Source organism: Lepisma saccharinum, chromosome 27, assembly GCF_977018435.1.
Source record: "Lepisma saccharinum chromosome 27, izLepSacc3.1, whole genome shotgun sequence".
Classification (NCBI taxonomy): Eukaryota; Metazoa; Arthropoda; class Insecta; order Zygentoma; family Lepismatidae; genus Lepisma; species Lepisma saccharinum.
Window position 1 is genome coordinate 43,775,450 of NC_139255.1, and position 24,279 is coordinate 43,799,728.

General features: G+C 37.6%; 1 protein-coding gene across 2 annotated transcripts in view; it reads left to right on the plus strand.

The window, feature by feature from the left end:
• NiPp1 (nuclear inhibitor of protein phosphatase 1) overlaps positions 1-24,279 on the plus strand; it is a 419,486-nt gene that overhangs the window by 387,860 nt on the left and 7,347 nt on the right. For both annotated transcript variants that reach the window (XM_083113039.1, XM_083113038.1), the window contains exons 2-5: positions 3,121-3,181; positions 8,965-9,118; positions 11,969-12,186; positions 22,031-22,234. In XM_083113039.1, coding sequence (XP_082969165.1) covers positions 8,971-9,118; positions 11,969-12,186; positions 22,031-22,234 — 570 coding nt within the window. In that variant the 5' untranslated portion in view covers positions 3,121-3,181; positions 8,965-8,970. The remainder of the gene's footprint in view (positions 1-3,120; positions 3,182-8,964; positions 9,119-11,968; positions 12,187-22,030; positions 22,235-24,279) is intronic.

Consider the following 24,279-nt stretch of genomic DNA (forward strand, 5'->3'; position numbering starts at 1 on the left):
AATGATTTTTAATTTGAAATATACTTTACTAAGAATAATATCAAAAACATACATAAATTAGTGTAGTTGTGAGCATAGAATGCTCTCTCTCAAGCTATCATTAACAAATCTACAATACGCACAATAAAGGTAAAACAAAAATGCAAAACAATAATAGCTATAAAATCTAATTGATTTATATTAACATAAAGCAAAAACTTACACATAATAAAACCACTTGAACAATTTCATAATTTATTAACATCTTTAACCAGTTAAAGAATTAATTAGCTGCTTTGCAATATCTGATATGTATAAAAGTAACAAATTAATTTCTTTTATGTATAATTAATAATAGTAATAATAATAATATATTTTTAATTGAGTAATTTATTTTTACTTTTAATAACATTACAAATATGTATCATATAATTTACACATACAATGTGTTGCCATTCGTCACCGGACACCCCATATCAGTATGTTAATCCGGTTGCAGCACCACATCCGTATCGTGTAGGGCCACCTTTCGCCGCAATGACGTTCGCAACTCTTTGAGGAAGACTTTCCACTAATTTGCGATATGTGTCGACGGGAATGTTTCCCCATTCCTCCTGCAAAGCGGCAAACAGCTCAGTGGTGTTTTTTGGTCGGTATGACCTGGCTCTCAAGCGGCGCTCCAATTCTTCCCAAAGGTGTTCAATGGGGTTGATATCTGGACTTTGGGCTGCCACACCCACACACGTCCATCTGGTAGCTCAATTCATCATTCCATAGGATGAATTTCCATTGTTCGAGAGTCCAATGGTGGCGTTCCTTGCACCACTGTAACTAACGGGTCACATTGCAGGCTGTGATATGCGGCTTGTGAACTTCTGCACAACTATGAAAACCAAGTGCGACGATCTCCCGGCGGACAGTACGATCATTTGCAGCACTATTGGAAGCCGATCGAAACTCCTGTGCCACCATCTGTAACGACGACTTCCGGTTTGACTTCACCACACGTTTCAAGCATCGACGGTCACGATCTGTTAATATTTTCGGTTTACTGGGTCTGGGTCGGCATGTCATGACCGGGGTATCTGAAATTTCTTGGAAATGTCACGGGTCGAATGCCCAAACCTGTGGCCTCCAATGATCATCCCTCTTTCCGCCTCACTCAGTTCGCGTCGTCTGTCCATATTGACTGCTGTAGCTGGTATGAGTGTATTCTCAACCGGCAACGCCTTTTATAGGTTGTATGACGTGTAGAGGATCCCAAGCACTTTTTGAGCGGTGTCTGGTGACGAATGGCAACATAGTGTATGTTTGGGGGGAGGAGGTTTGTAGATGAACTTTCTCCCCCCACCAGTTTTCAATAATTTCACACCCTGCCCCCAATTCTTAAACAATACAGTGACGGCAGTGAAAGAAGGAAAAGTATTGCAATTAGAATAAATTTCCCAAAATAAGTTTAAATCTTGATAATAGTTGATTCGATTAGTTTAATGATTTAATCCGAAATTTTAATGTCGAAACTGATTTTAAGAAAGTAGTCCTAGGGATTAATATGAATTTACAGTCTCTACGACAATTGACTCACTCTTGCCATTTCAAGCAAGAAACTTCGATGCATCAACAGAATTCCTGAAAATTTTAAGTCAAATTTCGACGTATGATTATGATTTTTCATTTAAATGTATGGCCAATATTTAGGTACATGTTGCTTGTGTCTTGATAAAATTTCGACCTGCTAGTGTTGCCACTTAAGGAGATATGCCCCTAAAATGGCGCTTTCCATGTAATCACTAGACCCTGGATTTTTATGTAATATCAAAGGACAAAATATATGTACATAAGTATGTAACAATGATTGATAAAATATTTATCTAAATATGTATTATCAAAGGGTATGTAGCTAAATATGTAGTATCAAAGACTATGTAATATTAAGCAAGCAATTTCAAGAATTCTGCTGGATATTTATTTTATTTGAACATATTCAACATAATTTTATGGACTTAAGTTGTTCAAATTAAAATTTGTACTATGAAATTTATAAACTCAAAAAGGCACATATTAAAAAAAAAAAAACATTGTCAATTATTAATTACTTTTGACATCGCAAATTATTGTATAATATGTAAATATGTAAGAGAGGTCTTTGTAACTTTCGAAACAAATTGTTCTGTCTGTAGATGCATCTTTTTACAATCAAATGAAAATACATAGCTACTTTTGTACTTTTTGTACAAGGGAACATATTGTGTAACTCGCTACGTACAGGAAAGTAGCTTTGTTGTACACCGATGCCAAGTTTATAGGTGCTTTGCCTAAACCTAAAAGGGAAATGAAAATGTATAACCTGAAAATGGGGGGTGGGGAGGGAAGGAGAAACTCCAGCATCTTTCGATAAATGACAGTTGCCATATTTTTTTTTGGGGTGGGGGGCTTCATCCTGTCTTTCGAGCCAATTTTAGGTGACCGTAAGCACTAAGCATCTCATTGATTAGAAAATATGACATCACATGAGCTACAAATTTTCTTCATCATATTTCAGAGATCGAAAATTAAGGAAAATGGATAAAGATAGGGTAAAAATACCGAAATATGCTGTTTTATGTAAAATAAATTAGCAAATATGTAATTTCCTGGCAAATATGTAAAAATATGGAACATAAAACTTATGCAAAATCGTGTCAGTTAGGCTATATAATTTGTTCACATTTTCCTGTTCAAGGAATAGAATATGTAATTACATATATAATCAAGGGCTTTAGAAATCACCAATCCGAAATCCATCTAATGCTGCACATGATCAATATTGGTCACAAATGACAGATTAACATGGCTTCAGACATTTAATTATTATAATTTCTCATTCAGAAGTGGCACTCTGCGAAACTTTTAGCACCAACTTCTGACATTTACTGAAAAATATCTGAATAATGCCTATAAAATATGATAGTACTTTGAGAACTCGATAGATTTTTTTAAAACAAAAAGGAATGAGTTTTACTGGTGATGTGCAATGTTTTTATAAGCGCTAAGCCTCAAATATTTGCTACATTAATTTTATTGTTCTGTTTTGAAAATACTGTATGAATTGTTTGCATTCCTATACCATATGTGATTGCATAGTACACATTGTTTTTGCAGGGCTGGGAAACCTCCTGTTGGACTTCATTTAGACGTGTTGAAAGGTGATAAACTAATTCAGGTATGTCCAGCATTTTTCATTCAGTCTAATTTGGGTTTGTGATCCATTTCTCTCCACTACTGTGACAATACAACAAAGTAAACTTTTAAAGTACAACATGTAATGACCTTGTGTTCCCGTGAAACATGATGCATTTCAGGTATTGTTTTTGAAGAGAAAATTTCACCTTGATGCACATTATGATCATACTTTTCACTTGGAGCTGGTTTGATTTTGTTGCACTCTTAATTGTACACTCTATGACCTTTCTTGTATATGTATTATGCATGTTATTCAACTCTTTCCATCATAGTGGTACATAATGTTTACTGCCAATCAGGGTGGATAAATATCACGATTTTTATTTAAAAAATAATTTTTGTTGATTTTTCTATTTTTAATTTTTTTTTGAAAAACATGCTTAATGTTCCTTGTATATTTTTTGGCACCATACATACCAATATATGTTTTTATAGAAATACTTTTTCTAGTAAAAGTCCCTGTTAAATATTTGAACAGTTTTATTAAACCAAATAAAAATATATGTAAATATACATTTTTCTGTATCTGATACTGTAATGGAAATGTTTGTTGATTGTGTTAATGAAACTATAATAATTTTCAGTAACTTTTCTTCCAGTGAAAATAAAACATTCTGGATGTACTCCATAATTGTAACTTAAATATTTTTATATTTTTTGTAGCTGAACTTTGGAGATTTTTTTTTATATGATAGTTTGAAAAATATCAGCTACCATGTTCATTTACAGTTTAGTGATAATGACACTATTTTTGGTTTAACATGATTAGTATTTTGTATATTTTTCTACACAAAATGTTTGCTATTTTTGCTTATAAAAATTATTGAATTTTTAATCAAGAGAAATTTGTTTACATTTCGTTTCGTATGAGCTTCAAACCATCAGTATATTTTATTTCCTTTATTTTCCTATCATAGAGCCTAATAAACACCATTAAATGATTACAAGATTAATGTACTTTCACCAAAAGTGGTTCTGATATCTACAAAATCCTTATATACATTATTATATAAATTATTTATTTAAAGTGATTTAAATCAGTTCACCTTGCTGCCAATGGTGGTATACAATGTATACCACATAATATTTTGTTCACAGAATTCTGCACAGGGGTGCAAACCCACTTGATTTGAAGCCACTTCAAATCCATCACATTTTGTTTTTATGTAGTAGCTAGTTGCTATGCTGATATATCCCACGCAACAAATGTGTATGATACAAATTTTTCACTTATATTATCAACAATATGTACAAGGGTCGTTCAAGGTTGACCGGGATTTTCGTACGTAAAAAATCGACGAATAGCCGGATCATGATGAAACGTGCGGGTGACGTAATGTATTCCTTCGCGAGTAACTAGCGCCCGGCATGACGTATTTCGCACATGCGCAGCAGTTGCAGCGAACATGGCGGCAAGCAGTGTGTCTGTGGCTGTGGAGCAGCGGTGTGTAATCAAATTTCTCGTGAAGGAGAAAGTGAAACCAGCTGAGATTTTCAGACGATTGCAAGCACAGTATGGTGAACAAACGATGTCGCGGACAAGACTGTACGAGTGGTGTGAGCAGTTTCGCGAAGGATGGGAGCTGGTGACAAATGAAGCGCATGGACACATTCGCCTGACTGCAGTCACACCAGTGAATATCGCACGTGTTGAGCAAATTATTCTTGAGAACCGGCGAGTAACAGTGCGGGATATTGCTGCCGAGGTGAATATCAGTGTCGGGAGTGTTGAGACAATCATTCACGACCACTTACGCTTCCGCAAAATCTGTGCAAGGTGGGTTCCCCACCAGCTGACATTCGATCAGAAGTGGACACGCAGGACAGTCTGTGAACAGCTTCTGAATCGGTTTCGAGCAGAAGGTGATGAATTGTTGCAATCCATCATCACGTGTGATGAAACATGGTTGCACAATTCAACCCCAGAGACCAAAAGACGCAGCATGGAGTGGCGGCATAAAGGTTCCCCGCGCCCCAAGAAAAGCAAAACGCAGCCGTCCGCTGGAAAGATCATGGCAAGTGTCTTCTGGGACAAGAAGGGCGTTATCCATGTGGATTTTCTGGACAAAGGGAGCACGATTAATGCCCAGTATTACTCCACAATGTTGAGTGGTGCTGTACGAAAGTCCATTCGCAAGAAAAGACCTGGGATGTTGTCTGGAAATGTCATTCTTCTCCATGACAATGCCCACCCTCACACAGCCAATGTGACAACAACAACTCTGGCCGACATGCGCTGGGAAGTTCTGCCCCATCCCCCCTACAGTCTGGATTTAGCCCCCAGCGATTATCATTTGTTTGCACTCCTTAAAGACCATCTGGGAGGGAAGAAATTCACGACAGATGAAGCACTGCGGAGCGATGTGCTCCAGTGGCTACGACAACAACCAAGTTCTTTCTACGCCAAAGGAATTCGGGAGCTGCCAGAACGATGGCAACGGTGCCTCGGCGCGCACGGAGAATACTTTGAAAAACTGACATAGTTTGGTGATTCTTCTGCTACCTATTTCCTCTGCAGAAATAAAAGTCCCGGTCAACCTTGAACGACCCTTGTATGTACAGAGATTGGACAAAATAATATGAACACCCGATTAGATGAGCCCCATTTTCGGAATTGTGTGGTGACTGCACTGACACGCACGGAACGTAATTGTTTTCTCCATGCCCTATGATCCCTCTGCTAGAGGTATAAGCCACCAGTAAGCCTGTGAACAGCTTCGTGTTGTGTTGCGCTACCATTATGTCTGACCTTAAATACTTCCAACGAGGCCAAATTGTTGGTGCATCCGTAACAACGGTCCCAAAGTTAGTAGGGGTATCACGAGCTACTGTATCTACCATCATGACAGCATACAAAGTGCTGGGGAAAACGACGTCTGCTAAACAGAATAGTGGCAGAAAGACGAAACTGACAGAGAGACAGGAGGACATTAAGGAGGATTGTTGGCTCTCAGTCCTCAGACCACTGCAACCAAAGTGACTGCTGGGCTGAATATGCATGTCTAGAATGCAGTGTCAACGAAAACAGTGCACTGAGAACTGCATAAACAGAATATCCATGGCAAAGCCGCTATTGCCAAACCTCTTGTAATGGAGGACAATGCCAAACGTAGACGTCATTTGTGTCAGGAGCACAAAACCTAGACTACCGATCAATGGAAACATGTCATGTGGTCTGATGAATCAACCTTCACACAATTCCCCACCAGTGGACGTGTTTACGTATGGCGAACTCCGGCCGAATCATACAATCCAGACTGTCTGGTGCCAACAGCGAAGCATAGGGGCGGTAGTATAATGGTGTGGGTGGTCATTTCATGGCATTCACTGGGTCCTATTGTCACACTGAAAGGAAGGGTAACTGCCAAGGCATGTAAAAGAATTTTAGGTGACCATGTTCATTGTTCCCAGCAGGCGATACCATCTTCCAGGATGATAATGCCCCCATTCATACCACTGGCACTGTCCACTGTCTTCCATGGCCTGCACAGTAGCCTGATTTGATTATATTATTGAGCTATTGTGGTCAGTATTGGAAACCAGAGTACGGGCCCCGTTTCCCTCCGCCAACCAATCTCAAGGAATTGGAGCAGTTTCTTGGTGAGGAATGGTATAGCATCCCACTGACTACCATCCAGGATTTGTATGCATCCATTCCCAGGAGGATCGAGGCTGTTCTCAAAGCCAAAGGTGATCCCACACCATATTAGGTGGGTGTTCATATTATTTTGTCCAAGCCCTGTATATATACATATATGATGATGATCAATATTTATTTGTATTTTGAAACAATACCTCTTTCAATTTTCAGTGTTTCTGTTTACTCACATAAGTTACAATGCAGTACATACTCATGGGAAATGAACAGTTAAACATTACTTATGAAGGTGGTACATGTAATGGACCATATGTATATGCTTGCAAACATATTGTATGTTAGGTTTGTATACATGTCATCATTTTCACATTTCCTTCTTCTGTGAACATATATAAGTATGAGGTGTAACAATTTAATTCTCGGAATGGTCGTGTGAAAGCAAAATTTGCTTACATGTACACTAGTGGCTGCTGCTAGTTCACTGACAGAAACAGTCTTGAAATCAGTTTTCCATAATATATCACAGTAATGTTGCATTGGATGGTGGGAATGTTTGCAAATCTTTGACTATTCAGGACTTTTTTTTAAAAAAATTTGGAAAGAGTCCAGTGAATAGGGTGGATGGTCTATTTTTGTAATGGATTTCTTAGCCAGGATCTCACAAAACCGTAACGCAACATGTGCAGGGACATTGCCATGCTGGAAAATCCACTTGTCAGGCCAGAGTTCAGGTGTTTTACTCCAAACAGATTCTGGTAACCGTGTTAGCACTTCCAAAATGATGTTATTCACTGTTTCTACTAATGCAATCAATTCACAGTGAACTATCAATTTTTGGTCGAAGGTACACACAAGTATGGTATTGACTTGTTAGCAAGACTCTTTTCGGTCGAGGTGAATTCTGTGTTTTCCACTGTATGCTCTGGTCATGGTAGAAACACCATGTTTCATCACCGGTAATGATCCAGGAAAACGTGTCTGGCATCATAACATGCTGATATACCTATGGCAGAGGTCCCCGCGTTGGGATCCCAGACCTGAGCATGGGTGTCCTTTGTGAACATCACATCATCACTCATCCTCATTGTTCCAAAGTGGCAGAAAAGTGACATAAAATAATGTAATTCAATCAATCGATCAATGTGCTGTTTGTCAAGAAACAGATGAAATGTGAAGCCAATGTTGTTTACGGTCGTATGTCTGCAGTGCTGTAATCTTCATGTTAACATGTTTTCCGCTGGTAAACCAACTTTTTTCGTATATTTATATACATTTAACTTTAGTATATGAGTAATTGTTCGTTATATATTATGCAAACTATTAAAGCCAACTTCTAAACCAGAAAATAGATCAATTATTTTGAGAATTTCAAGACTGGTTTATGTACACCAGTGATTGCTCTCCATTGCACCCTTCTGACAACCTGGTTTCCACCCCACTTGTATACAGGGAGGGCAAGGCAGCCAAAGCGAGTGGCTATTTTAAAACACCGGCCTGTGGGATCAGTTCCACTGCTGCAAACGGTGTGGGCAGGATAAAACTGCTCATTCCTTCCTACTTTCCAAACCGTGCTTTGCAGAGGCAATGTTGCTACATGAAAGGAAATTTGCCTTGCTGCATAGAAATATAGGTGAAAAAAAGATTTTTTGAAAAGTACTGGAAAATTGCGTAGTTCTCTGAATTTTGGTTTTGTTTCACTTGCATACCAGTGTGTATAATAAATACGAACTTTTTGCAGTAAACCATGTCCAATTTTCCAGAATACACTATTGTTTGTGTGTCAATATTTAAGCCACGTTTTTAGAAATATTTTTGTACCAACAGTGTACCGCAGACACATACCACTTCCTCTCCTGCGGGTGAACAAATAACTCATTTTGTGTGTGGCTTATGTAAATACAAGTTGGACCTCAAACATGCTTGGGTGCATGGATTTGCCTGACTCGACATCCCAGCAACACGCAGTGGCCATTCTGGGAATTAAAATTGCAACACCTCGTACATAAGGTTTTTTTAATAGGGCAAATCGAATACTTCGAAGCCAAATATCTAATTAGCATTTTCAGCAAATGAAATCAATGCTCGTCTTGGATACAACAGCCATGTATATTTATAGATATACCTACATTTACATGTAAACATATGTTTTCTTTTTCTTATACCAGAAACTGATGATAGATGAGAAGAAATGTTATTTGTTTGGAAGGAACCCTCAAATGAACGACTTCTGCATAGATCATGCGTCATGCTCGAGGGTGCATTCTGCGCTCGTGTATCACAAGCTTCTCAACAGAGCATTTCTGGTGGATTTGGGGAGCAGTAAGTTTAAATTCTTTTCATAAACATGTGTTATTTAAGTATGTAATGATGTATTGCAGTGTGAAACAAGTTTCAGACTGAAGCGACAAGCGACGTGGGCCTCTCTGGTCTGTAAAAAAAGTAACCAACAGACCAAGGTAAGATGACACACACAGTTCGAGTGAAAGGTAAGTGACAAGTGTTGCTTATATTTTTTCACTGGGGCCACATATTTGTGGTATTTTGGTACAAAAGCGGTACATAAAATGGTGACTATGATCCTAAATTTGATAAAATAATTATAATTTTTACACAAAATAAGCTTTTCTTTTGTAGTACATTTATGTAGTTATTGGAGTATTAAGTTTATTCCTCTGTAAAGGTGTCAATTTTTGCTTCTAAAATTTTTACAGCAAGTTTAATCAATTTTCCATTCTTTTCCTTAATTTGCAGGATAATTCAGACTTCAGAAAGTGTTGTGTCGGTAAACAAACTCTAAATGTTTTGTTTAAAGAGCTTGTTTTGTTTTTTGCAGTTCATTTCATGACAAAAACATGATAGGAAAAGAAACATCACACCTTTCATAAACGTGAAAAATGAACATGACTTTTTTTTGCATTTCTTTTTCATTAAATATATTTGAGAGGTTCAGAGCACAAGTAGTGTAACTCCATTCAAGACGGTTTAAATAAAAAAGCACATTTAAATAACTCAGTACTGTCTTAGCTGTTGGAGCACAAACATAGTGGTGCGCCTATGAGCAAGGATTTAAAACTTCGGAGATTCTTGCTGCACTGAAATGTTGATACTTCACAATCCTAAGTTTACAATAGTATTGTACCAATAGTATTGATTAATTTAACTACTTACGTGAGTGATATTCCTAAGACACATAAGACCGGTGTCAAGACGATCCTGATTTATTTTTTTGATGCAAAGAGCATTGCTCTCTCAGAATGAATTCCTAACGTTTATGCTGTTAACCACGTTTGTGTGATGCGGTGAGACAAAAACGCCCCTAATTGTGGCAAAATGGCATGACAACGCGCCAACACACAAAGCCTTGAGTGTGAAACAATTTTTAACCAAAAACAGCATAGCATCCACCCACCACCATATTCACCCAATCTTGCTCCGTGCAACTTCATTCACTCGAATGAAAAAGTCTTCAAAGGAAAACATTTTGTGGGTGTGTAAGAAATGAAGAAAAAAAATGACTGAGACATTAAAAGGCATCACTTTGAAATAGTTCCAGGACTGCTTTGAAAAGTGGAAAACACGTTTAGACTGGTGTATTGCATCAAATGAACAGTACTTTGAAGGAGATTAAATTTCTAACAACTAAAACTAAATACACAATTTTTAATTACAAAATTCCAGTTTCTTTTAGGTCTCCCCTCGTATATGGATGAAATCTATATATTTTAGCTAACAAACAAAATGAGTCATCGTGTCGTGTTGCATCACATCGTGTCATGTCGGATCTGGTCTTAGTTGTTCAACAACTCTGTATTTGCAGTTCCTTGGTGTAGTGGTAACGTGGTTGTATTCAAGTGGTTTAGGTTTGATCTGTGGTGGAGATGCATGGTATTGATTTAGATCTTGCTCTTGGTCCAGTCCTGATTAGCTTTTGAGCATGCAGTATAATGAACCATTAAAAAAAAAACATGAAGAGTTTTAAATACGGAGAAACTAGTACTCACTTTTATCCGCGAAGCTGTTTTTTCTTCTTTTTCGATTAATTTCAGTGGCCACTGCCACCATCCTCGTTGGAACTTGCTGCGCTGTTGTTCGTGAACAAAAGACGCACGCCAAGCAACAGCGCAGCAAGTTCCAACGAGGATGGTGGCAGTGGCCACTGAAATTAATCGAAAAAGAAGAAAAAACAGCTTCGCGGATAAAAGTGAGTACTAGTTTCTCCGTATTTATATACTACCGCGTCTCTCTTTTCCCAATCATGAAAGAGTTTTAAATTTTAAATTGGTGTTTGTAACACACTTTTGTCTGAGACATTCTTTGTTTATCAATAAAAACTTGAAAATTCTCATGTTGTATCAATGCGATGAAAGTGATATCAGTAGCACCTTTGTTTGGATTTTTTGTACCAGTTTTACCCTAGTTATGGCTTCTGATCTTTACATATGCATTAATTGCTTTGATTATTGTTATTATTAATGCATGTTTTTTATCACATGATGTAATTGTATTTCCAGGAAGAGAATTATATGTTATTAAATATATTTTTAGTTTCAATCCTTTAACAACACGTTGCAAAGTTCGCACAACCACTGTTGGATATTACAACAATAATACAGTAAATGTTAATATTAAAGGTTTTTGTTATTCTTGTGTTGACACTGGAACTGTAAGCTTCAAGTAGTTGTAGGAAACTATACCAAAATGTTGCCACATGACTAAACACCACTTTAATAATAACATTTACTGTATTATTTTGTTTAATAATACAATTGGGGTGCATAAATGTTGGAATAAATGGATATGGAACTTTTTCTTTGTCAAAGAACCAGATTATGAGATGGTAATGAAATTTTCCAAGTTGGTTAAGTAATGTTCTTTTGTAGTCTTATGGCGGGTGCTCTATATACTGGCAAGGGGAGAGGGGGAAGTGACCGATCCAGTGCGATAAGAAATGCAGCAGCTTGTAGAATGGGTGTACGTAGTAATTCCTCCCCTCAAGGTCATAACTCTCGGTGCCACCTCTGTTGTGTGGTTGTTCTGTTGCATATTCCCCGCTCCCCACTTCCCTTGCCAGCATATAGAGCACCCGCCATAACAATGGAGAACACCTATAATAGATATTGAGTAATTTGTATTTGCAGAGATAATAGCTCGTATTTTCTCTTCGTACAGCTCACGGTACCTTCATCGGGCACTTAAGGCTAGAGTCAAACAAACCAACCCAGCTGCCCATTGACAGCATTTTTCATTTCGGTGCCTCGACGAGGAGATACATTATAAGAGAACGTCCGCAGACTGCACCACGACCCATTATCGAAGAGTTGGAAAAGACATCAGAAGATGCTGAGGGAGGACTGCTGGGTCTCCCAGAAACGGAGACAGAATTGGACGTAAGTTCTGGCTTAACGGGTGATCATCCATCGTTGGTTCTGCTTTACAGGTTTTTCTTGATGTGCATTTGTGTATGAAAGAAGATTTGGGAGTTCCATGTATCAGATTGGTAAAATTAACTCCTAGTTTCTTCATTGTCCAAGGTATCTGGAGCCTATTTCTTCTTCCGACGTGTGCGTATGTGTTGAGTATCAACCCCTCTTTGCTGATTTTAAATATTGACAGGTAAGCTTTCCAATTAATGTTTAATTTTCCATGTAATTAAGTTGGGACTAAGATTGTAACAAATAATACAGGGAGGTTATTTCAGTCGTTCACTGCGAGAGCGTCGCCCGCTCGGCGGCTCAGTCATGCAGCAGTTCCCGGCAAATTGCGTTACAGGAAGTCTGTAACGGAAACCGCTTGTTTTGTAATATTTCCACTTTTCACAATTACAATTGAAATAAGCACATACCTTGTCGCAGGGATGCTGGAAAAGGTGTCCTCCCAAATACAAATATTTCTGGCATCTTATTTCTGACATCTAATCTTAGATTAGACATTGTTACTGTATCCTCAGTTGACAGAAAGGGAAGAAAGAATCCCGGTACATAAAGCAAACCGAAAGCGTAAAATGATATTTAAAAGTAATAATAATGATGTTCACTAATCTCCTGTGTTATAAGAGATGTTAAAAATGACCTCCTTCAACAGCAATACAATACGTTTCTTAGGTTCAAGAGATCCTGTCTCTTGTAATTGCCTGACCACTTTTCTGCAAAAGTGCGTTTTCACGTAATTATTGTACATAAAAACTCTTTGTTCAAGACTATATTTGTTTAGCGGCATAACTAATGATTGAATAACAATTAACACACAATAAAGCACTAGCACTAAATAGCACACCAACTCAATAACACCGTATAAACAACAACGCAAACAGAAGTGAACATGAGCGTACACTCACTTCGTCTGGTAGCCGACAGTGTTGCTAACAATTTTTCGGCAATGCCACTACAGACGTAGTCAAGATCTCCCTACAACTGACTAAATGTCCCTACGCCAAGTAAAGACACTAAAAAAAACACCCCATGAGCATGCAAAACAGAAGATAAAATATACACATTTACTTACCAAATCTTTCTGCTCGGTGCTTCCACAATTAATGAAGAGCGAATTTACAATACGGGACCCCCCCCCTGATTTTTGTAATATTTCGCATACTCACTTTTTGAGGTTAAAATTTAGGGGTCATGTGTAGAAATTTGCAAAATAAGTAAAGTTGAGTGGTCCGCGATTGGCACGACTGCTCATTATTTACCGGAAGATTTTGTGTTTCCAATACTTAAAAAACGAAATATACATTCCTGATATTATTACGACCCCAAATTTTAACTATGTTTGCCTATCCTAACCTAACCTAACCTTACCTGAATGGTTCATGGGGCTACCCATGCATGGTTTTTCGACTCCAAATTTTAACTATGTTTGCCTTGCTTAACCTAACTTAACCTAACCTTACCGAGAAAGGTCAGTGGGGCTATCCGTGAATGGTTTTGCACTAATTGTGATTACGAACTGATAAAAAATCTTATTTTCGTAGCACTTTTAATGGCAAATGTTCATCATCGAAGATGCCATTTTCATATCCTGCAATTTTACGATCAATGCACTGTTGCCAAACTTACCTGTAATCAAATCAGTCCACATTCCACATGTTCTACATCATGATTGTCACTGTCACATGTAAGCACCTTCTTTGGGCAAAATACCAAAATCCATAAGTTTATTAATTAGCCCACGGCCATCCTCCTGCACACACCACCTAACAATCTGTACAACATTAACAACTTTTTTACTGTTCTCTTCCGCCATTCTTACACGATCCATGCTCTCCAAGTATGAAATCAACAGTGTGGCAACGCTGTAGACATCGTAACTAATTGCGAATGTCAATTATTCATATCAACAAATATGGCTACCATACTTGTATACGGAGAATCATTGCGAGAATTGAAAAGCTTATTTTACAACTTCTACACGTTAATGAACAATTTTTTTACCTCACCCCAACATGTTAACTTGAGATAAATCATCACAACTAATTATTTCGTGAGTATAAGATGTAGCATAGAAATTAGAGAAGGGTCCGATATTGTAAATTCTTGCCTTAATGAATAATATGGGTGTGCGGGACAGAATTTTTTGGGTCGGGAATTTTTTTAAATCCCGACATTCAGGATGGGAAAAATTTGCAATTTTTAGGACTGGAAATGTTCAAAATTTCCCGAAGCTCTGGAAATCTCGGATTCTACATGTCATTTTCACTTTAACCTCTTAACTGGGTATGACGTAATACTCCGTTCTGGCTCTACTGATTTATAATGGGCATGACGGGATACTACGTTCTCATGTTCTTACTGCTGATATCTGTTGTGTATGACGAGATACTTCGTAAAATTACTTTCTACTTTGTTTCAGATGGCTCTGACTTCCAGACTGTTGTAACCGTTAGAGTTAGCGGGAAGCTACGAACACAGCCCGACGTTCAGTTCTATCGCGTATGCAATAATGGCTCAGGCAAATCGGAAGCGACGGCGTGTTTTTCCTGCTGAGGAAATCCGAGATATATTGTAGTTGTAAATCTCGCATATTGTAAAAAGTACAACAAGGACCAATAAAAGAATAAACAATACCTAAATGGTATGCCATGGAGCACAGAAATATTAACTAAAATATTGGTTTACGAAATTCATCAATTTATCAACAAAAATTCCCAGGGCAGATTGGGCTTTCGACGAGGAAATTACCCAGTTAAGAGGTTAAGTGATTGTTATTATATTTCTAGAATAAAAACTTACAATTTCCAATAAGTTCCAGAAACTTACAATGCAGAAAAGGTCGAGAAGTAATGACTTTTTAAAGTGACCATTCGGTATTTCCTGACTGCTCGAATTCCCGAAAAGTTGGGAAGTAATTTCCCGAAGTGGGGATTGTGTCGGGAATTTTTTTTCCCGATCCCGGTCCTGACTTTTCGGGATCCCACACACCCCTAATGAATAACGTTGAGTCTTTTACTGTTGATTATGTTATTTGAAGTCATACATGTTGCTGTGAAGAGATATATGTTGGTTGGTGATATATATGCTGTATTTCCTGCAGTCTTTAACAATTCTGGTCCCATTTTATTTCTCTTTTTTTGTTTTTGTATCACTTAACATTGAAAATATTCTTTCTGTTTCCACGTTAGAATGTGGCAATGTTAGCACTATTTTCGCGAGAGTGGAAATGTTTTCAAAAAAGAACTTGCCTTGAAAGTTCTTGGTAACCGATAACATGTTCCAAAATTCTTTTGGAGATTTGTTAGTTAGTTCTTTTTTCTCCTCCTCGCTAAAGTATCCAGAGAAACTAATCCATTCATTCCAAACCGAGCATGAAGAAAGTGCAACTGACTGGCGAGTAAGCCTTGCACCTTTGCACAATAAAATGTTATTTTCCAAGATTGAAATAAGTCCCTACGTTTTCCCTAATTTGGCAAAATCTGTCCCTACGGTTGGCATCACTGCCGACAGGTGTCGCATTCGTGCAGTATGAAGCACCCTCTCGCGGCTGACAACTGCCCCGATAAGCTGCCGGCACTCTCGCGACAACTGAGGATAAAGTAGCGATGTCTATTCTAAGATTAGATGTCAGAAATAAGGTGCCAGAAATATTTGTATTTGGGAGGACACCTTTTCCAGCATCCTTGCGACAAGGTACGTGCTTATTTCAATTGTAATTGTAACTGTAATTATGAAAAGTGGAAACATTACAAAACAAACAGTTTCTGTTACAGACTTCCTGTAATGCAATTTGCCGGGACCTGCTGCATGACTGAGCCGCAGAACGGTCGATGCTCTTGCGGTAAACGACTGAAATAACTTCCCTGTAGAAATATTCCATGTAATAGCTGTGTGAATAAAAAAAAAAATTACAGAACTTGAAAGTGAATGAATACAGGGAACCTTAGTACTCAATTTTTCTGTGAAGCTGTTATTCGTTGGGATGTTGAATAAGAAAAATTGCTCTCTGGGAATGATTATTGCGATGAAGATCTGAAAAGTATTAGTACAAAAATTTCAATAATTGTTGATCCAAAAAGATCATACAAATGCTCTTCCCTTTACATTAATGTGGAAATATCAATTTTATGTTTGTCAGGGCAGCAAGAAAAAAATGCCTTAAAATCTGGGAAAATTTAATAATGTTCAATAATAACACTGTTAAGCCTTGTTTCCATGCTTAATAACACTAAAAATGCTGACCAAAGCAGACATTTATTTTAAAATACATTTCCGCCTTGGTCAACATTTCAGTGTGTTAATAATGTTTTGTTTGTTACAACCCTGAAGAATAGATGTATAATGCGAGAATGTGTAAATTTGGAGTTCCACTATGTTTCTTTTACAGGCTTACTTGTAATATTAAAACTTATTTAAGATTGTCTTAAAGTATTGACAGAAACGTTACTATCACTTTGTACATCTGTGTGAAATGCAGAATGGTGGCCCTTTTTTTCTGCACTTCTTATGACACATGCTCATTGCTAATAAGGTTTGTATTACTTTCTTAACACACACATTGAATTCCTTGGTATTTATGTTTTGTGACTGTATGTTGTGACAGTTTAATTACTTCTGCCCAGTAGTTATGGTTCCACTGCTTACATACACATAGTCCATGTAAAGTAAAATTAAAACTTAACCACTTTTTATTTTTTCCTTCTTACACATTAGACTTTTTAATTCAAACTCCAAGGGCACACAAAAAATCAAATTAACAAAAACATTTATTGAAAGACAACAGGGTGTCTACCAGCCAAGAAATCAACAGGCAGGTCAAGAAAGTCAAGAAAGTATGCTTGTGGTCAAGAATTTTTGCTATTTTTTTTTTAAAGTATAATAGGGATGGGACCGATTAATCGGTACTCTATCGGTATCGGCCGATATAGGCATATTGGTGTATCAGTTTATCTTTAACATTACTGATTATTTTACCGATCCGATATATCAATAAATATCTGATAATTTAGTGCAAATTTCTGCCATTTTCTTGTAATTTTATGAATAATCTCCATGCCCTACTTAATTTCTTTTGCACTGCAGTCACCTTGAAACACACATCTATTAAGGAGGTCAATGAACCTTTCAGGTGTTCTTCTAGGACCATTTCTAATTTTATATCGGATCGGTAAAATATCGGTTATCTGTCAGCAAATTTTATATCAGTACTTTATCCGTATCGGCCGAAATTTTATATCGGCCCATCCCTAAAGTATAGTGAATTTACATTGTTATATACCTGCACTAGGATTTGTTGAAATTGAATATTTGGAAATTAAAATTTTATTGATTTGTGGTTAAAAAATTTTCACTTTGTTTTTTAAGAATTACATTCTTCTCAGTGTCGAAATTTCAAATAAAGTAATGTGACCATTTAACATCCAGGATGAACTTTGAAGCATTAATATTTACATTCAGTAATATTTTAAGCAAGTCTAAATCTCTTTAAAGTATATCTTCAGTATTCTCATCTTAACCAGCCTTGTGGTAGGGATTTCTTATTGAATAAAAAAATATATTTTCTTAATTTTGCAACTATACTTAAGAAAGGCGATTAAATTAATGTTAAGAAGAAGGATAAAAAGGTCAAGAGAAAGTAATGAAATAGTGAAGAATTTTGGATTTGTTATTTCGGTAGACACCCTGGACAATCAATAAAACAGAACCACTGTACTACAGTACAAACAAACACAATGAACATGCAGTGGACCTTACCGTAAAAGTTGCCATATTTTGTGTGTGATCCTACAATGCAAGCCAATAACAATTCCTCTCACAATAGTAATTAAGCTACCAAGTTTACATAAGTGCAATGTATTAACACGCAAGATCACATGTACGTGTGTTCTCACTTAAAGTTTGTGAGTTTTGTTTGCTTTCATTGCCCTGACTAATCACAAATGACAATTGAGGGCAGATAAGAAGACTTTGAGAAATTGTTGCCTAGTGGGTGTTCAAGGATGAACATCTTAACACAACAATCCCATGTTATTGATGAGAGTGTGCAGCCTGCATACCAGGAAACAGATCTCTTCACTACGGCTGTCTCTGAATATCTGAATACAAGGGTCAAAAATTCAAATTACATATGAATTTTTAACATTATTTACTATTGGAATTTCAAGGGGAATAAACTTCTGAAATTATCACGGAGTTTGAATTAAAAAGAATGCACTGTAATTATATTTTGAGATCAACCCGTCAGCACATGGTGGTTGTTGTAAAATGGTTTGTATGCATGTGTGTAGGTGTCCATGCATGCACATGAAAAATACATGAAAGGATCCAGCAGATAAAACTGGAGGAAAACTGTGAACACTTAACAACACAAAATGACAAGTTCAATATTTCATGGCCTGGCCACATGTTCACCAAAGAAGAAAAGGTGATGCCGTACTGCAGTGTAGCCACATGATGGAAGAAGATAGCATTTGACAAAAAATAGTGACTTCCCTAGTGTTTGGCTGTTTGTTGGATGGTGGGAGGGATTGAAAAAGCTGGAAATAACGTTATATGACTGGGAGGGATCCTAAGGGTGGGTTGAGCTACTAGGTTGAGTCTGAGGCCTATGGTAGCATGCATAATCAGCGTATAGGATGTTTTACTGTGTCGCTTGGCAGGCCATAGCCTCCAAAAGGTGAATGCATCACATAATCCCTCTGATGGTGTAGTGATAACATCATCACCTTGTAATCGAGGGGTCCCGTGTTCGATACCCAGTAGAGGTTCATAGTTGTTCAGATCCCATTTTTAAATGTAAGTACAGTGCCGATTAGCGTATGTGTGTATAAAGTTGAATTGAATTTTTGGGTGTGTCAGCATTTGAAGGCTATTTTGCACCCATCATGTTATATGCGGTCCAGCCCCTTATCTTACCTAAATTAACTGTAATGTTGTTTACTAAAACATTAAAACTTTCTGACTTTCGTTAACCCCTTAAGTGTGGACGGCATATATATACACCCTCCGCATTGTGCTGCTGTAGTGCGGAAGGCGTATGCATATAAATGCTTTATGTTTGTTTCAACTATATTCGATTTACTGTGGCATGTATAGTCACACAGATGTTTTGTGAGATAGTTCTAGCTGTAGTAGAAACAAAAAATAATAGCAAGAGGGAAAAAGTTGAAGATGAAATGAAAGAAGGGAAAAATTAGTTTCATCTTCTTCTTTTTCATCTTTTTCCCCCTCTTGCTACTATTTTTTTTTGTTTCTACTACAGCTAGAACTCTCTCACCAAACGTCTGTGTGACCATATACGCCACAGTAAATCGAATATAGTTGACACAAACATGAAGTGTATATATACGCCTTCCGCACTACAGCAGCCCAATTCAGAGGGCGTATACTGAATTTGACGAAAAACCTACATTTCCCAGTAGCGACTTGTTCAACAAATTTCACACTTAATGGGTTTAAAGCTGAGCCCATAAAGGGACACTCAGCACACATATGGACAAAATAGATGCTAGAGCCTCTTTAGTCTGCAAAATGCAGTCCAGGGTGTACTATGTGGAAGTGAGGTTGACAATTGGGTGTACTATGTGGAAGTGAGGTTGATAATTGGGTGTCTTCGTGGAAGGTTCACCCTTACACCCCTGTGCTTGAAGTAGTACACAAGTATCACATAATATAGTTTATTATTTGTATCATCTGCATATATTCCAATAAGATTTGTGTCAGGTTTATTGTGCTCTCTAGGACATTTAAACCTAATCTGAGCTGTAAATGCAATCCTGATGGAACAAGGTTTTCTCTCATTAAGCACACTGACCATTTACTTGTTGGCTTTAGTGCATTTTGTTTATTATGCATCTGACAATGGTACATACACTTTTTATAAAACAATACTTCCAAGATAATACAGTTTATAACAAGTAATAAAATATATTTTCTCCTGTTACCAGAATTTCTGAAATCATTCCGAATTGCACACTCTCAAGAAGAAATACTTTTGCTCTTGACTGCTCACCTACAGACAGTAGAATCACACGTATTATGTTGAGACTAAATGAGAGGGTCCTCCCTGCTGAGGTAGCTGTAAAATCATCTTTGCCTTGTAATCAAGGGTCCCAGGTTTGAAACTCAGTGGACATTCATAGTGGTTTGGATCCCATTTTAAACTATAGGTGCAGTCCTGATTATCCTTTTAATGCATAAAGTCGACTTAAAAATTAAACTAAAGCAAAAGACCGAAAGAGGAGAAATGCTTGCTCAGCAAATCTTAATTGCTCATCAGTCATTTTTGGTTGTGAAATTTCTAGAGCTAATATCACTCTTATCTTCACGAACGTTAGCTCTCCTAGTTTAGAAACTGTTTAAACAATTTGCCTCCAAAGTTTCATCATTGAAAATTTCATATATCCTCAACTAGATACTTCCTACAGTACTTTTAAGCAAATTTTGCATTTCTGTTCTACAGAACATAATATTTCAAAACAGATGTTTATGCATCAGATTTTGGGAAGATTGATGATAACTACAGATGTCTTGCACTGTCATATTGTCTCATTTCTTTTCCCGTTCTTGTATTACACATGCTGGGTTTTACTTGTCGGTAGAATGGGAAAATATGTCCAGTTGTTTGCCTACACCTTAGGGGTATTGTGGCCACAGAAGGCCTTACATGCAATAGTTTCTAGACTGAGGCTAGAAAAGTCCGCAGAGAGAGGGAAATATGTGTTTTTATTCTTCAGAGTCGTCCATCATGACACTAATGCATCTCGTACATCTTTGATACAAAGCATTGATTTTTTTTTCAATAGTTCTCTTCTGGAATGTTGTATAGTCTCTTTGTCACACTCCTCTGAATGCCCTTAACGGTGTCAAAATGTTTCTTCTCAGTGGTAGTTTTCAGCTTGGGAAACAACATGATTCGGCAACTAAATCTTGGAATAAAGGGACTCTGTAATCTCAACTATCCCTTTTAGCCAGAAACTGTTTAACAATGATCATCATGCGACATGGCCCGGTCTAACCTGTTGTATTCATTTAAATGGCAAGTAGTCTTCTGTGTAGTATGCAGTATTAACGGTAGATGCATGTTCAATCAAAAAATATATTTAACATGGTCTTCACTTTCTATTTTTGCAGGCATTTTTTTTTTGTTTTGGAGAGAGTTGAGAGCATCACCAGATACTCTGATGTTAGGTCTTAGGGTCATACCGGTATCAGCATAGACAGTTTTTAATACTTCATACATTTGTGGTGCAGTTTTCCCCGAGTTTTTACAGTACAACTTGATATTCACATGGTGCTCCATTCTAAACTTGTAATGAACAAGAAATAGTTGGATTAGGAGAAACAGCTCTCGTATCATCCTAAGCAGTGCTACTATTCAACTAATTATTTCACATACTCAGTGAGATATGTGAAATGATGGATACACAACCATTTTTACTCTGTCAGTATCAAAACTCTACATACATATAAGCTCAGTCTGGGAACTTCATTGTCACACCTTGTACCTGATTTTAAAAATCCTGTAGTCCATATGTAAACAGAATGTTTGTAGCTTGGCTCTCAGAAAATGCGCAAAATTTCTGGAAGTTGCACACCTTAGAATTACTTTTCTAGTGTAAATGGAAAAGCAATAATTTGATAGCATCTTTCTTTCATAGTAACTCAGGGTTATGAACGGTGCAACTTACTTGTCAGTTATATTCCTTCTCCATCAGAAGTGGACCAGAGATGATTAATTTAAACCGTATACATACAGTTGTCAAGACAACGAAATGAAATAGTACATGTGCATCTTTTTCAGAACCTGACTGAGTTCAACACAGCACACAACCGTAGGATTTCCATGCTTGGAATAGCTGACGAGGAGATCCGTGCCACGTCGAGAAAGAGGAAAAAGAAAGGAGTATCCTTCTCTGAGGATGAAGAAGTAATTAACCCAGAGGATGTGGATCCCTCTGTTGGAAGGTTTAGGAACTTAGTTCACAGCACAGTTATCCCATCAAAAGTAAGTAAAGTAGAATCTCTTGCATACAGTAATTATAACCGTGAAATAATCCAGGAAGAACATTTTATTTTGTGTATTGTATGTGCTTATTCAAAACGATTGTTGAGGTTTCAAGAAATTGTTGCACACAGTACACCTAAATGGGAATACAACCCCCTCAGGAAAACTCGCAATGTTTTTATTACATGTCTTACAAATGATTTATGTGTGTGCTGTTCACCACTCTGCAAATGTCTACATGATAATCAACTTTGTCCCAAATTCACCACAGCATGCCAGTGTGGATGTTGGTTTCAATGGCGCTCCTAATATATACACCAGTGGTTCTCATAGTGTGCGCCGCAGCTCACTGGGGTGCCTTGGCTGGCTGCTACGGGCACTACAAAAGATTCCAATATTTTCACTGAAATGACACTTACTTGTTAAGCCGACACATGGTTTTGGAGATGATTGTTCCAAATAAGTGCTTATTAGTAATTTATCACACATAAAATGTTTCTAAATTTGAAATATGTGCTTATTTTTTAACTTAAAGAATGCAACCTAACCACAGTAACTGAACGTTGTAAATGTTAGATAGGCCTACATTCTGACTTGGCCACCACGGAAAAATCTTCAAACACTAAGTGCACCATTAAACAGAAAAGTTTGGGATCCCCTGACACATACTATATAGCCAAGAATGACAGGACTCACAGAGGAATGTGCTTACCAGAAGCTGGTCTGGTGTCAGTACAGAGTTGGTCCGCCATTCACTTCTATTACAACCTCTAGCTTTGGAGGAAGACTTACCACCAGGTTTGCTGTAAATGTCCGGTAGTCACTTCCGTTCCTTCTGCAAAATGGCAAACAGCTCAGTGGTGGTGTTTGGACAGTTTGGCCTTGGAACACAACTGGTTCTGTAACTCAGCCCACAGATGTTCAGTGGGGTTAAGATGTGGGCTCTGAAGTGTCCAGTCGAGTTCATTCACTCCCATGTCATCACACACTGTCCATCAGCTCTGAGATTGCTGCTGCCCCAACTACACTTTCATCCTTTCAAACTTATGATAAAGTGCAGCACGAGTGTGAATGTGCTTTCGCTGTTTTTGATGATGTTCAATTGCCACATACCAGTTGGTCCATGGAATGTTAATTATATCTGGGCAGGCTAAAAACTGGCCCCTATTCACAGCCCAAGATGGCTATTTTGACAAAATCTTGTTTCCCTGTTTCAGGGAGGAGGGATTGTAACATTGCCACTGCTTGTCCAAACAGGGGGGGTCAGCGGTAGGTCTAATTGGCTGTTTGACCGCAAGTTTCTTCGTAGGTAAATGCGGCAACAGAAGATAAAATTTGTTCTGTACATTCATACACAGTTATGACTTTTGAAGAGTGCCAGTGGTATTCTCTTTACCTTGCTCATCCCAAACTTATTTTCCCTCTCTCTTCAAAAGTTAGCAGCTAACGATGTTTAATGATACATTCTAATCATGCAGTATCTAATTATACTATGTAGACACACTACAGCATGATTGAAGCAGGTTGTGATTAGCTGTTCCCACATCGAGCCAAGAGGTCAGTAGTGAAATAGAACATTTTCTAGTTGCCAAAGGGCCTCTCTGATCACACCCGGTTTTGATACCCGGTGGAGGCACATAGTGGTTCGGATCCTACTATAAACTGTAGGTCCAGTCTCGATTAGCCTTACTGTGCATAAAGTGTACTTAAAACACCAGTTTAATCAATCAATCTAGTTGCCAAACCCAGCTTCCGAGGGAGTTTGAAGGCAAGGATTTTGAACCTGCTGCCTAGTTCAGTTGTCATAAAAGTGATGATGTAGGAAATCTAGTTCTGTAGAAGCCAACCTCTGGTCTCCCCGACAATTTCCACAACTTTCATGTCTGTGCAAGTTAAATGGACATTATAAGCTTGCACTTGAGTAAGTTGCAAAAAAAATTTTGGAAAAATTTCGAAAACAAAAAAATGCTAGTTTGATTCCTGGTTCAGCCCCAATGTCCACATAATGTTTGAGTAATTTATGGTAAAATATCATTTCAAGTTCT